Here is a 15168-nt window from a genome sequence, read left to right as displayed (position 1 = left end):
AATAGATTCTGAAGTCTTTTAAACAAAGCACTTCAGTAATAAACTCATTAGATGTTTGAACCGCAAGTCCAATGTAGGATTCAAGGTATTGTTTCTTTTTCAAACTTATTTGTAGGGTCAATTGCCAGTGTTTGTGCAAGGCAACAGCTATTCTTCCAGGTTAGGAATATCAAGTTAGGTTTGAGTACCTAAAGAATAAACAGAACCTTCTGTAAACCTCTGGACAATCATTTGAATTTATGAGGTCAGCTCTACGACTAAACTACCTACGGATTTTAAAATAAAGTTGGTTGGGGATTTTTGCAATGGCTCAGTAACTCTTGTGTACTAGTTTGTCTTGAGCATAAAAGTTTTTTTCTAGCATAATGTGCTAGGATACTGTCATTTAATTTTTAGGATCTTGCTTTGAATCCAGCCTGAATTGATGGGATGAAATTCACCTCTATATACCTTGCCTGCTGCAAGGTTGCTTTGTGAAATTGATTTATAGAAGTATCTACCCAAGGGTGCAGATCCACAAAATAAATTTGACAATTGGAGGCATTGCAGTGAAAGTATAGGGAAGTGTTCCAAGACTGTAAGTCTTGGGAGAACATTGTTGGGACTTAGTCAGGGGAGATTCACTCTACATTCAGTATTTTCATATCGGATCTATAAATGCTTGCTGTTGGATGCTAAATGTGGAGAAGTGCTTTATTTCCCAGCACTCTCATCTCTCACTTTGATAAGGCCAAAAATTAATCCCCAGATGTGGATATGTTATAAAAGACAAATAATTAAAGGATTAAATCAGTTTGGCCAACTCAAAAATGACTCAGACTTCAAATTAAATCCCACTGCAAGTATTGAACCAAAAAAGCAATTTGGGTAATGCACTAATCCTTACCTCAAGCACTGATTCCCTGTAGCTCAGCCTCACTAATCTCTTGTCTCACCTGGCATCTGTGGAGAGGGCTAAGGCCGAAAACAAAGGGGAAATTAAATCAGTGCTCATTTGAGTTGGGGTTCCACAAACAAAAGATAAAACAAAAGTCAAAGAAAAATAAAGCAAGGAATTATGACCTGGAGAACAGGTCATGCAGGAAAAAAAACATGATTTTAATGATTTCCAGAGAGCACTAATGGAAAGGAAAAGTTCAATCCTTCAGCAATTACTGGTGGTTTTATTGGATGCTAATTGGCTGCTTATTGGCAATGAGATCGGGTAGTTTCAAAGAGCGAGAGCCTCTCCTCACTTTTACATCTGTAAACCTAGATTCTCTATTTTAGGGTAAGATTCAAATTGTTAAGTCTCTAAGGGGATGAGTGCTGTAACATACAAAGGGTCACAACATGTGGATTAAACAAGGCTTTACAGTGAAATTCCAATGTTAAGAGGGAAAGTTTTTAACCGGTTTTCAACAATCAATGAACCCAAAATCTTGTCATGAAAGCTTGGAGTCTTCATCACTCCCCGGTAAGTGCACCAGACTCTGAAGCACATTATTCCTCTTTCAAAGCAAATCCACCAGTGTAGGTAGTGGTCAAAATTTTACTGGAGTTGGATAAGGAAAGAAAACTCTGCCAGCAAGGTTTCACCTTGATCAACTAAGTATCAATGAAAAAGAGTACCCACGCCACCCTCCCCCCCCCCTCCATCCTCTTGGGGAGGGAGGGCTAACATTGCCAAGCAAAATTGGCAGCTTTAAATGAATAACCTTTGCACATAAAACAATTTCCCACTTCACTAGTATCTATTCCCTTCATTATTTTAAAATGTAGCAGTAGCAAGATGGTTGTTTTTATTGCTGTTGTTAAGTCTTACTTGGTCCATTAGCTCTGATTATTTGCCTGCAGTCCAAACAGACACTTACTTGCATTATTATCAAACATTATATTACTTACTATAGACATGGCATTTCCCATTCCTTGAAAGAAGTTCAACATCCACAAACAACTTGAATCTCAAGATTAGCATACCCAATGTTGGGAAGATAGTTTGAACCCTGGAGGACAACCATACTTTCTCCCTTGTCAAAAGGACACAAACAATTGCAAGAATAGTACAGCCATCCTGCAATACTTTTCATCCATCAGGTAAACCAGGTTTTCTTTTCTGACCTGGGGCCGAAAGTATATCAAAAGAGTTCGATATTCCACTCAATTTTGAATTATTTTCTCAGACGTTCCTGTGCTTCTCAGCAGGTGAAGGCAGCAGGTTAGAGTCCTTTCTCGGAATTTGGAGCAGGCTTCGTATGAAAATCATACAATGACTTCAGGTACACTGTGCATTCTAACCATCAGGAGGTCCTACACTATATAAAGATAAGTTGTTATTTAACACTCAGTGCACATCTTGGAATTGAAAGCTAACTTTGAGTTATTGGTCAAGATAATGCTAATGGTTTTCAAGCAAGTATTTTGTTGAAAATCAAGCAAGTCCAAACTTTTGAAAAGTCCTTGAAGGACTGTGCATTACCGACAACACTGTCAGCAAGCATAAGCATATTCTTTGTGTGCCCAATTAGAGAATATCACCCAACTCAAAATAGTTAATCAACCATGTAAATTTGAGGTACAATGCAACTACGGCAAGGATTTCCCAGTGCAGTTACAGCCGGACTCCCTGTGGGAGATTTGGCAGCCCAGCCAAATTGTCAATTGACTTTGGGAGCAACCAGATGACCCTGACCATGGCTGCCAAGGCTGGAAAATCCCACCCTCGGAATGTGTCTCCTCTATGGATACAGCTATTCCTAATTTGACAGAATGAAAGGAGGAGAGTTATTTTTCCCCACATTAGTTCAGTGTGACTTCATTTTAAAAAATCCTTGCTTTAAAGTCCATTTTAAATGCTTTTAAGTTTCATTTTGGTTTAATATCAAGGATTGGGCTTAAGTTATAAAAACTTGAAATATTCAACAGACTTAATTCGAGACACCCACAATTTAGGAAGGATGTGAAGGCAATAGAGAGGTTGCAGAAAATATTTATGAGAATAATTTCAAGGATGATGGATTTCAGTTACATACACAGATTGGAGAATTTGGATTGTTCTCTGTAGGGGAGGTTTTAAAGGAGATTTGATAGTGATTGTTGACACAAAAGATGCTTCCTATTGGCAGACGCATCAAGAATCAGAGGACATTAATTTAAGCTAATTGACAAAAGAACCTAAGGTGACATGAGGAAAAACCTTTTCATGCAACAAGTGATTAAAATCTGAAATGCAGAGAGTGGTGGAGACAGACTCCATCGTGGTTTTCAAAGGGAATTTTGTAAGTGCCTGAAGAGGATAAAGTTGAACAGCTACAGGGAATGGATGGGGTGGGCAACTAGCTGAGCTCCTCTTATGGACTGCAAGCACAGAAACAGTGAGTCGAATGGTCTCCTTTTGTGCTGTGACCATTTTATGATTTTATAAAACTTAATGGAAAAGAAGCACTTTGCAAGGAACACTTGGGAACTCGCCCATGTACAGATATCAAATGTCATGATCTTTAGGGTAAATGTAGCTAAAGCAGCAATTAATATTTATTTGACTTGTGCCCAGTTTATCAATATGTAGAGTTCCAGCACTAACCAATTATTGATGTCTTGTCTCCTGACAGGTTTTGCTCAGTTACTAGCACTCTGAGAATCAGAAGGCTGCGAGCTCAAACTCAAGTTCAATACCTCAGCACATAATCTGCTGCATTAAACTGCATGTTTCAACCGACATACTAAACTATGGCCTGTTCTGCCTGCTGGGGTGCGTGTAAAATAAAAACCTTGTGGCACTAATCAAAGAACAAGTACTTTTTCAGTGTCTTAACCTTCATCAACTAATACCACCAGAATGATTCATCTCATTTCCGTTGCACAAATTAGCTGTTGTGTTTTACAGTGGCATTTCAAAGATAAATTCATTGGATGTGAAGTACTTTGGGTTATCCTGAGAGCAGGGCAGTGCTTTCCTTTTAATTAGTGAGATCCAAAACTGCTGGAGAGGTATAAACTGGGTGATGAAAGAAATTCTCAAATGATTAATAAATCCGCCAACTCTAATGCTGAGAAGATGGGGGTGAATGGAAATTGAGATAAAGTCAAGATATTTCACTCTTAAAAAGCATCATTGAATATGCTGCTTTGTAGCAATCAGTCATTTCAGCCTCAGTCATGGAGAATGCACATTCATTTCAATAAGGTCCGGCACCTTGAAATGTTTCAGGAACTGACTTGAAGAACCGGCACAAAAAAGCATACAAATCTAACAAAGGACAATGTATATATTTATTGTAATTCATGGTCTTGCTGCTTGAAGAAAACCCTGAACTCAGAAAAGAAACATCTATATCCAAGCCTGTCATCTCATCATGAATACCCTGCTCTCTTGTTTAACAGCCACAGTTATAAAGCTCGAATGTGATAGGGTCAGATGGTAGATTTCCGTTAGAAAGGTCAGAAAGATCCTACTGACTCGTTAAGATTTTTGACTTCAGGGAAATATAAAAATTAGGATGTGACTGAGATAACGAGAAACTGTGTCCGTTTTCCTGAAAGAACACGGGAAAGATATGGGAGGAAGTGCGTACAGTTACACTCCACCTGAAGCAATTTTGTTTCTATGGTTATGATGTTAGTACCTGGTACTGTGAGAAAATCTCTAATTAAAGTTGTGCATCATTTTCAGATCCTGCCTCAAAATAGGGAGATTACTTCTATGGTTAGATTATATTTCGATTATGAAAACATGCCAGTACGTGATCTTATTTAGCAAAGAGAATGTTGGCAAACCTACTGGTTGCATTGTTCATCCTTGTTTTTGTACCTCATTTGATTTCAGATTTCAAATGTTACAATGCCGAGGGTAATGTCCTAATTCAAGGAGACTTGAATGGCACCCTAATAATGAACAGATTATGGTGTATTCATAGTTAACTGCACAACTGTACATATCTACTATAGAGGAGTTCAATTTTTGTCTCGAGATGTATAAATCAATCTATCGTAATCCATTCATAACTGAAAAAGCTGCTGTGATTCCCAATTGGCGATGGCCTTTGGGAACATTAGAAAGGCTGATATAACTTTACTGGTAAGCTACAACACAGCTTGGAGGAATGTTTACTTATCTTTAAAGATGTTTACAGAGTATTTCTCTTCATTAATCATTTATATTCTTAGATCCAAGGTAGAGGACATCCTATAAACAGAGGTAGGCAATAACATCTGAATACTGAAATAATCATGCTATTGGATCTCCAGTAAACCTCACTATTCTTAAGTTTTCAGACCAGTCAGGAGTATCGATGAAGCAACTAGCCTTTAGTGACCTACTCAGAAAGGAAAATGGAGAAATAACTGGCAAAGTTAATCCCTAAGATTAAAGTGAAGGGGCTCATACAACTATTGAACAGGAATACTCTGAGAAACACACTCTGAACTGTGTCTTCACTAATCGAGCATGTTCTTACACCACTGGTGGTTAGAGACTAATGAAAAAGAGAGCAGAATTGGGAAACTTAGCTCAGCCTTTACGCAGAACATATCTCTACTTTTGGGTAAACAAAACTAGTGTAGTAAGAGTCTGCAGACATGGACATTTGGCTCACAAATCATCTTATTTGACAAGATAATAATACATTTTGTTTCTACACTTGAAGTAGAAGATGCAATGCTCCAACCAATTTTTCAAAACTCAGGAGGGCATTATTAGGATTCCACTCATGAACAAATAGATAGCTTGCTAGTCAATTTAAAACGATGGTGCTGAAGAACCTGAAATGATAACGTGAACCTTATAGGAAGCACCAAATTTGTTCAAAATGTAATATCTGTAGACTTCTCTGAAACCTCTATTATAACAAATTCAATCTGTACTACTTCTGTATTAATGACTAGTTTAGCAATTCCATGCTCTGAATCTTTAAGGTAAGGTACATTAAGGCAAATACAACAATATTCATCTACCATGTAGACAAATTTCTAGAATCAGTGGAAGGCAGAAAACTTTCTTCTACAGATAACTTATTTGAAGCTAGTACATACTGTAGTTCTCTAATTTCTCTTCTTCACACAGTGAAGGATATAATCAAAAAAGAACAGCATTGTAGGAGTGGGTAAAAATGTGAGCCATAAAAGCTGCGGAACAGCAAAGACTGGCACAAGCTAAGGGATTATGGAGGGCAAACATTGTCACTCTTGACTATAGGAGAAATGTCCCTCTCTCCATCCCATCCCCCAACTGACTTTGGTCGTAAGGCACGATCCACCTAGGGTTGGAGAATACAGATAATTAGTAAAAACACAATGCAAGTTAAATAATGGCTCACGCGGCAGCAGAAATAACATCACTTAAATGTCATGTCTGAAGAAAAGTCCAGACCACTATGCTATCAAGCAGAAAACAGTGCTGCAGATGTCTAGAAACAGCCTTCAAACAATTATCAAAATCAATTCAACTAATTCTTCTCCAAATACATTTGGTGACCCAATTCCCTAAATACATACCACAAGACCTGTCCTACTAGGACTACATAGGGTCTCAAAATGCACAAACTGCCTAAACATAGGCGACCAATATTGACATGTGTCTTAGAAATACTCGTGTTTTTGTGGCTAGACTTGAATGTGAGGACGATCAGCAATTCTCATTTCTTCCTTTCTTATCCCCAGAAATCCCACATGAAGATCATGTACAAAGTGTTTTTTTAAACCTAGACAACCCTGTAATGAAACAGTGTTACCATTCAAAGAGAGTTTTGCTTTTGGATGCCATTCTGGTTAACATGCCCTCCCCTTTTTAATCGTTATTCACTCTCTTTTTAGCATTTCTTTACATAATGGGTATCCAGGTATGTGCATATATCATTCTAGAACTACCTATGAAAAACATGTGGTGACATTCTCTTTTCATGAAGAAATACCTAACTTCCATGAAATGCCTCCCCACAATGACATCACAGATATTGCATAGCTCATCAAATGGAGGTAGAATGCACAAGGGCAGCAATTTCTGAACTGTTACCAACAAGTGAGACTTGGGTCGATATTTTACAACCTCGCTCGGGCGAGCCTCATAAAATCCTGCCCAAGGCCAATGGAGAATTCTGTTGAAAATTCTGTTGAGCTGCGCCCACCCCCATGGCGGAAAAATTCTGGCGTTGATCTTTGCTGACTTATTCCACAACTTTCAACATATGATTAACTGGAGAAACCAGGGGAACTGAAAAGCTATTGTGAACAGGCAAACTTAAGTTATCATTATTCTCATTTTAGTCTTTGCAGAAATTGGTTTACACTGTCGTGGCTCAATTCTGATAGCTCCAGCTGTAAGAGGTAGAAAAAAATGGAGAGAATAAATTTACTGGTCCTCACCAGCTCACTGCTATCAATATGTGGAGATTGCAGTCAAGTTCCTTGCACTGTTTTTGTAGCCTCAAGCCTCTCTGAAACGGGGTAATATGACTAAGCTTATGCTTCAAAGAGCATGCTGTTATCTCTGCATATGATAGGCCGTGCTAATAATGAAACCCTGTGGACATGCTAACATTTGGCAGTTTGGGCAAACAGGAAAATTTAGGGAAGCTGCAACGGGCCAGTTCCCTGACGTATTTCTACTGCCAAGGAGCTTACTGAGACTGGCTTGGCATTGATCAGCTGCCCCCTCCTCGGAGGCAGGCAGACACATAACATTGTTAAAGCCTTAATTTAGGGAAAGCTCTGCGACCTCTCTGCCATCTCGCTGGCAGGCTGGGAAACCATCACCGCAGGAAGCTTCATGATGCAAGGAGGGACTGCATTGATGAAAGGCTGTGATCACAACAAAGACTGATCCAGTGAAGGGGTTTCCTCTACAAATAAATTCATTTACAGGTCTAGGTGCTAGTTATTTGATGTGCAGCCCAGAGAGGGCTCCTCCATGTGGAGGCTTCATTGCAGGTCTCCACCCTGCCTTAGCAGCATTCGCCTCTTCTCTTGTGGCTGCCGAGGCTCTAGAGATTTGGTCCTCTGAATGGGCCAGCAGTGTTAGGAGCTTGCCTGTCAATGTTTGGTAGGATGGCAAGCTCAGATGTGGCCAATTAGGAGGCTGCCTCCAGGAAGATGCAACATTGGTCCTACTGCAGCAATTCTCTCAGTCCTCTCTCAATCCGGTATTGGATCCTGAAGTCAGTCTTTTGTGACAAAAGCTAACTGGTTAGCCCAAGTGCTAGATGACATACAAATAACCCTACAGTCCCAGCAAGAAGTAACAAAGTCCGAAAGAAACGTTCTTAGATGTTGCAATATTTTACAATGAAGACAAGCATTAATTAAAAAAACAGCTGGCTTCAATGGCTAATACAATTGAAATAGATGAGAATTTTTGTGACACTAATCTGAGTAATATATTTAGCGATTGCAAATTAAGTCAAAAAAGCAGTGAGTATAAGGGACTGTTTCTGAATCATACAAAGATTTGAGCTGCTTTCATGAAACATAATAGTTGACAAACTTTATACAAGGTAAAACTTCAGTTTTTTTCAGATCAGGTTATTCTTGGGTCAGAAATATAACAACAGAGGGATTCTGAGGAGCTCAACTACTGGCTCTGATAATATTTCTCATCTTTTCAAAAGTTGTCAAGAGTTAAGCCTCATATTCTGAATGTGAAGTTCTGCACTTAAGACACTGTCCTTTCACTTGAGTTACTAATAACCAGTTATCAAACCAGTCAGGTGCAAGTTCCAAGGCAAAAACTCTAAACTGAGAAAGTAGTGATAGAAGCACAACACAACAGTAGTGCGACATGCCACAGAGGGAAGGACTGGCTATAATCCCATCAGGGCACTAGTAAGATTGAGAAAGTTCCATGGCTAAGTGCTAAATGTCTTACGATCAGCTATGTTGCATCAACATGATATATGGGAGATCAGCATTTGCAGTTAGTGTTTATAAGGTTAACAGTACAGCACATGTAAAATATATTTTCCTTCCAATGCAAGACCTGGACTTCTTCATTTCCCCCCTTATTTTCACCTTCCATTTGTTGCTAATTGGAGAATTTGTGGGAGAAAATTGCAAGATAAGATAAAATCACATCACTTCATTTTTTCTCCCAACTTTACTTTTTAAAAAAGAAATACTGTTTGCCTTTCTTTCTTTCACACATCTTTCTCCACCTAATTTTTCCTCCCTCCTACCCTCTTCAAAGTGTTTGCCCTTGGTTGGGTTCAGTTCCACAGGGAGGATCATCCTTAGCTATTCCGAGCTACATCCGAGGATGGCACGGTGGCACAGTTGTTAGCACTGCTGCCTCACAGCGCCAGGGACCCAGGTTCGATTCCCGGCTTGAGTCACTGTCTGTGTGGAGCTTGCATGTTCTCCCCGTGTCTGTGTGGGTATCCTCCGCTGGGTGCTCCAGTTCCCTCCCACAGTCTGAAAGATGCGCTGGTTAAGTGCATTGCCCATGCTAAATTTTCCCAGTGTACCCTGAGTGTGGCGATTAGGGGATTTTCACAGTAACTTCATTGTGGGGTTAATGTAAGCCTACTTATGACACTAATAAATAAACTTCTAATTTTACTACGTCAAGTGTGATCCTTCGCAAATTAGAATTTCCTACTATTTGACCACTTAGCCATCATAGCCAAATACAATCCTGTTCGCACCTATGTCCATCTCTGTGAGAACCATAGTTGATTTTCCCTTCCCTTACCCAGGATCTGAGGCTAATTCTAATCCATAGAATTCCTACAATGCAGGAGGATGACATTTGGTTAATGTCTTATGCCATCTGTAATCCACCTAACCTACACATCTTTGGATGCTAAGGGGCAATTTAGCCTTGCCAATCCACCTCATCTGCACATCTTTGGACTGTGGGAGGAAATTGGAGTACCTGGATGAAGCCCTCACAGACACAGGGAGAATATGCAAACTCCACACAGACAGTCACCCAAGGCTGAAATTGAATCCAGGTCCCTGGCACTGTAAGGCAGCAGTGCTAACTGCAGTGTCACTGTGCCGCCCAGTCTTTGTTGGGATTACCACAGGCTAAAAAATCAAATTCAGAGTTTCTCTCATTTTTATAGATTAGCCACACTGGTAAATTTGCCGAACTATTATATTAATTTTTCAGCCTCTTTTAATATTGCTTCAGTGACGACACCTCTTGTCATGGTTGAGTTCTGCAAAGCAAAAATACCAGTTCACCCCAATAATCAAAGTTTTAAAAATAATTTTAAATCGTTCATCATCTAACACTAATGGATAGATTTTTGGTAATTTTTACTGTACTCATTTTTTCAAGTTCATTGTTGGCAAAGAAAGACAGACTTCAGTTTCTGCATAACAATATAGTAAATAAACATGTTAAAAGTCACTCTCTGAAGTTAGTCATGAAGAAACCAGATAATGGACTATATGGATACTGTGCAGAGAATTCAAATGAAGAATAAAATTAATCACTTCACAAGAAATATCATTGTCTTCACATAATTAAAACGTTCTAGTAAGTTTCTGACACAGTTGTAGCTCAGATGCAAGCCTATCAGAGTAAATGCATCTATGTAAATTAGTCACAACTGATCTGAATTTAACAGAAAAGTACATTTACACCTTTCAAACTGAATCCACGTATGAATAAAAGTCAATATAGTCACACCAAGTTAGTTCACCTTCTTAAAAAATACAAGTCCGATATTACTTCAGCATTTCTTTAAAAAAATATATCAAATCAGGTTCCAGCTCTGCCCTCATAGTCAGAGTTCTACAGCATGGAAAGAGGCCCTTTGGCCCATCATGTTACATGGCCATCAAACACCTATCTGTTCTAATTCCATTTTCCAACACTTGGTCCATAGCCTTGTATGCTATGACGTTTCAAGTGCTCATCTAAATATGTCTTAAATGTTGAGGGTTCCCACCTCTCCTACCCCTTCAGGAAGTGAGTTCCAGATTCCCACCACCCTCTGGGTGAAAATGTTTGACCTCAAATCTCCTATAAACCGCCTGCCCCTTACTTAAATCAATGCCCCCTGGTTATTGACCCCTGGGTTAAGGGGAAAAGTTCTTTCCTATCCACCCGATCAATGCCCTTCATGTCCAGATCATTAATGTACACTACATACAGCCTACTACTACAAGGGACCCAGCACCAATCCCTGCGGAACACAACTGGACACAAGCCTCCCGTCACAAAAACAACCTTTGACCATCACCTTCTTCCTCCTGCCACTAATCATCATGCGTTTACATGTGAATGTCCACTAGTACAGCATATTTAGATGGAAGAGTGTACGCAATCAGAAGATGCCACTGATTAGGAACGAAAGAGAATAAAAGCTACCTTTGAAGCTGCAACATGTGACATCAAAATACACTATGCATCCCACAACAAAGTTTGAGTGGTTTAGAAAGTAATTTTAATCACAAATTAATTACAACTTTAGAGAGGGAGAGAGAGAGTTATGCAATTTTCTACATTTTGGTGTATTGAAACCAAATATACTTTGTCACGTATTGAAGTTCATAATACGTAAATAATCATAGGAGGACACCATTTATTTGAAATAAAACTACTTTCAAACTGATTCATTACAATCTGATTACTTCAAAAAAATGGTAAATGTTTTTTTTTGCTAATTTATCCAATTGTAATGGTGATGAAAATAAAATTAAAATGGTCACTGTAGATAGAAGCTTGTTTAAGCCCTTCATTGTACTAATCTTCTGCAAGACAGTTAGTTATAAAAGTTATCCTGACTTTATAACATCAGAGTGAAGGTTTTTATATGCCTATACATACAGATATAACATATTTAAGAAAGCCTTTCCCCTGTAGTTATTTTTGCATGTTTTGTTGACTGCAATATTCTTGCACTAAAGAACTGTGTCATACATCTCATCCGCTAAAAAGCAAAGATGTACATTACAGGATTTAATAGGCAAGAAACAGTTACATTTTGCCCATGCTGAATTTATTTACACAGTAAGAGTTTTAACAACACGACGAAGGAGCAGCGCTCCGAAAGCTAATGGTATTTGCTACCAAATAAACCTGTTGGACTTTAACCTGGTGTTGTTAAAACTCTTACTGTGTTCACCCCAGTTCAACGCCGGCATCTCCACATCATGAATTTATTTACTACAGAACTAATTTTAAGACGCACAAAATACATGAATCCATATGTGTGATTGTAACAACCAGTGACAAGACTGGAATTAGTTTCACTAATCAAATAAAATGTCTCACCTGAAGTGATAGATCTCGTGCTTGCCTGAACATTTCCAAATCCTCCTCCGTCACATTGTCCTGGTGGCAGGCTGCAGCCCCATCTGTACTATCCTTTTTGATATTTTTCATAATTTCTTCATTGTCTGCAGTTCACCAAAGCAACACAAGGAAAACGTTCATGTACATGAGCAGAACTGACCTTCATGTAAATTTAATTATATGCTCCATTAAAAGCTCCATGAAAAGTCCATAACTTTTCCTGGTGCTTTATTACTCAGGTGACATAACAATTCTAAATACTAATAATCACACAACTAAGACATGCAGCAAAGGCAGGCAGTAGCACAAAGTAATTCAGCAGCAGTATTTATTTTGTTGCTGAAATCCAGCAAGATTGATATTACTTTATGCAAAGAAATAAAGCAGAGGAAAAATATTGTAAAATGCAGAAAAGAAAGTTAATGCAGAATAGAAGGTTAAGATATCTGCCACTTCTCACTGTTAACATTGGAGGTAAACAATCACAATGGTCACTCCACCGTTTGGAAAGGACTGAAAGAGGGAGAGGGGTAATGTGGCAAATTGGATGGCCATGCAATTCTACAAAGCTGTAATTAGTGCTATGCAAGCATTTGGGGAATCTTAGTACTACAACAGATGCAAAGTAAAAAAGATGTTTGATCTGTAATATAAGTTTATTTGAAAAGTGTTAAGATATTTAGTTAGCATTAGAAAAAGGGACGAGATGTTTTGTTTGTTTACATTCCTACAAAAGTGAAGGAGGAACAAGAGAAGAAGCTAAGGGCTACGTGGTAAAATAGAGTAAACTTTCACTGGACAGGACGCAGGTTGGTTTGGACCTTTGCTTACCATCGTCCCGATCACGTTTAATCCTTCCGTGTGCCAAGCTCCCCATCCCTGCTGAGGGGGTCCCCATTTGAGGGGTCAACCTACATTTTAATCTGCCTAATATTTTGTGCTTTACAAGGAAAGAAGTTTGTCTGAAGTGAGCAAATGATTTCAGTGAGCATGTTCTGGAAGCCCTCCATGCATGGGAAAAGGTAGGGAACATAAAGCTACCACCATATTTCTTCTGTTGGAAATGAGAGTAGGCTTTTGGTGTGGGAGCCAACTCAGGCTTATGCTGCGTATGCCTAGGTGGTGCATAACTGGGGTGTCCCTTTTTACGAGACTTTCTGTGAATAGTATAAATATGAGATAGCCCATCAAAGAGTCCCTTTATATGGCTGCGGTTAGGAAGGTTACTAAGAGATAGAACGCTTGATTGGCTGGAAGAACTTTGAGGTGAGTTAGCAGAAGTGGAGGTGCTGGATTTGTGTGAACTGGGGCTCTGACTAGGAAGTGAGGATTGATAGAATGGGGTTAACTTTTGAGCAATACCTGGAGACCATGATCTAGAGTTAAATGTAGCTGATTGTTTCAGCTTGCACTTTTCTTTCAGCAAATAGCATTTTGAAAAGTCTACAATTTCACCTCGTGCCTTTCGGCCATCAGGTGAAGGTGTAAAAAATTTAGTTAGACCATCAACAAGGCCGTAAGTTGTTTGGTTAATGGAGAGTTTGGTAGCACCAGCCAGGGTTGAGTCTGTATGAGTCAATCTGCTGCTCGAGTCCTTTAGAGACGCAGCATGACGAGATGAAGGTGTGGTAGAGATTTTAGTCTTTTGACCCCTACCAGGTGACCCCCTTCCTGTGTCCATTGTCATAGATCCTTCATCATTGTCTGCAGATCTGTGGAAAGGGCAAAGTACAGCATTATTACGAAGGAAAGAATATGCAACATTTCTAGTTTTTCTAAAATATATGGATGCAAAATATAAATGAGGAAAATATTGCTCAATCAGACTGCATTTCTATTTGATGTTACTGATTTATATTTGTGAACATTTCTGCTACTTTGTTTCTTGTTATATGGAGTTATTTCTACCTCATCATTTACATTCCCACATCTCAAACTATTCTCCAATGCAGGTGGTTAAGCAGCTAAATCACTTCTAAGGTCACTGCCAGTGTAATTAACCATCATAAAATGCATAAAAGTAGAATAGGTAAACTCCTCAAAAAGAAGTGTCCCTCCACTTCTCTGCACATCCTCCAAATAGCCTGGCTAAAATTCACAAATGGCACATGGAAACCATGCATGTAAAACTCTGTTGTTCTACTTTGTAAGAGTTTTAACAACACCAGGTTAAAGTCCAACAGGTTTATTTGGTAGCGGATCACAAACCCACCGAAACCACTCAGGTCAACCTATTACCGAAAGGACTATGGATCACGAACCCACTCAGGTCAACCTATACCGAAACGTTCTACTTTGTGACAGAGTGTGCCTTAACGTACCAATAAGCAATGTTGTTATATAGCCATGCTTCAAACTAATGCATCAATGCAGTGTACTGGGAAATGTGAGCGTCTGTCCATACAAGGTAATTTATTAAATAGATGAATAAAACTTTTGATTAGTTATCTAGTAATCTAATGTTCAACCATTCCTTGTTGCATTGTCTATAAATGTATGTGTTTTGTATTTATTCACTCAAGAGTTTTGGATTCACAACTTCGGTTCAGAATGATTTACAAATGTTAGCATTAAGTTATGAAGTGAATCCAGTGTCTTATAAATTTAAATGACTATGATAATATGACTAAGTTGGCAGATATTGGCAGATACCTATTATCTGTTCTTCCAAAGAGCATCTGAAGGACTGCTCTTGAAGGGCTGCACTGAAAGGGACAGCTCCCTTAATTAGGAGTGAAATAGGGATATTGACTGAAAGCTGAATAGAGAGTAAAACTAAATGTAATTACTCAAGCTGGTAGAATTAATCATGTCCTTTAAAGAATGTGCCCTTAGAATTATATTTTAAAACATTATAAATCACATAGGGTTTACAAATTTGAATTTCTAGATTTAAATACCACAGTTGCACACAGAACAAGATGCAGGACAAAAAGCGGATAATTTTCAAG

General features: G+C 38.8%; 1 protein-coding gene across 1 annotated transcript in view; it reads right to left on the bottom strand.

The window, feature by feature from the left end:
- Positions 1-15168, bottom strand: part of kat6b (K(lysine) acetyltransferase 6B) — a 165382-nt gene that overhangs the window by 57306 nt on the left and 92908 nt on the right. The window contains exons 7-8 of the mRNA XM_078199592.1: positions 13874-13929; positions 12197-12321 (exon numbers count right to left, since the gene is read on the bottom strand). Of these exons, the coding sequence (XP_078055718.1) occupies positions 12197-12321; positions 13874-13929 (181 nt within the window). The remainder of the gene's footprint in view (positions 1-12196; positions 12322-13873; positions 13930-15168) is intronic.

This window comes from Mustelus asterias, chromosome 28, assembly GCF_964213995.1.
Source record: "Mustelus asterias chromosome 28, sMusAst1.hap1.1, whole genome shotgun sequence".
Classification (NCBI taxonomy): domain Eukaryota; kingdom Metazoa; phylum Chordata; class Chondrichthyes; order Carcharhiniformes; family Triakidae; genus Mustelus; species Mustelus asterias.
The sequence above is the reverse complement of the archived record's forward strand: the minus strand, read 5'-3'. Positions and strand labels throughout refer to the sequence as shown.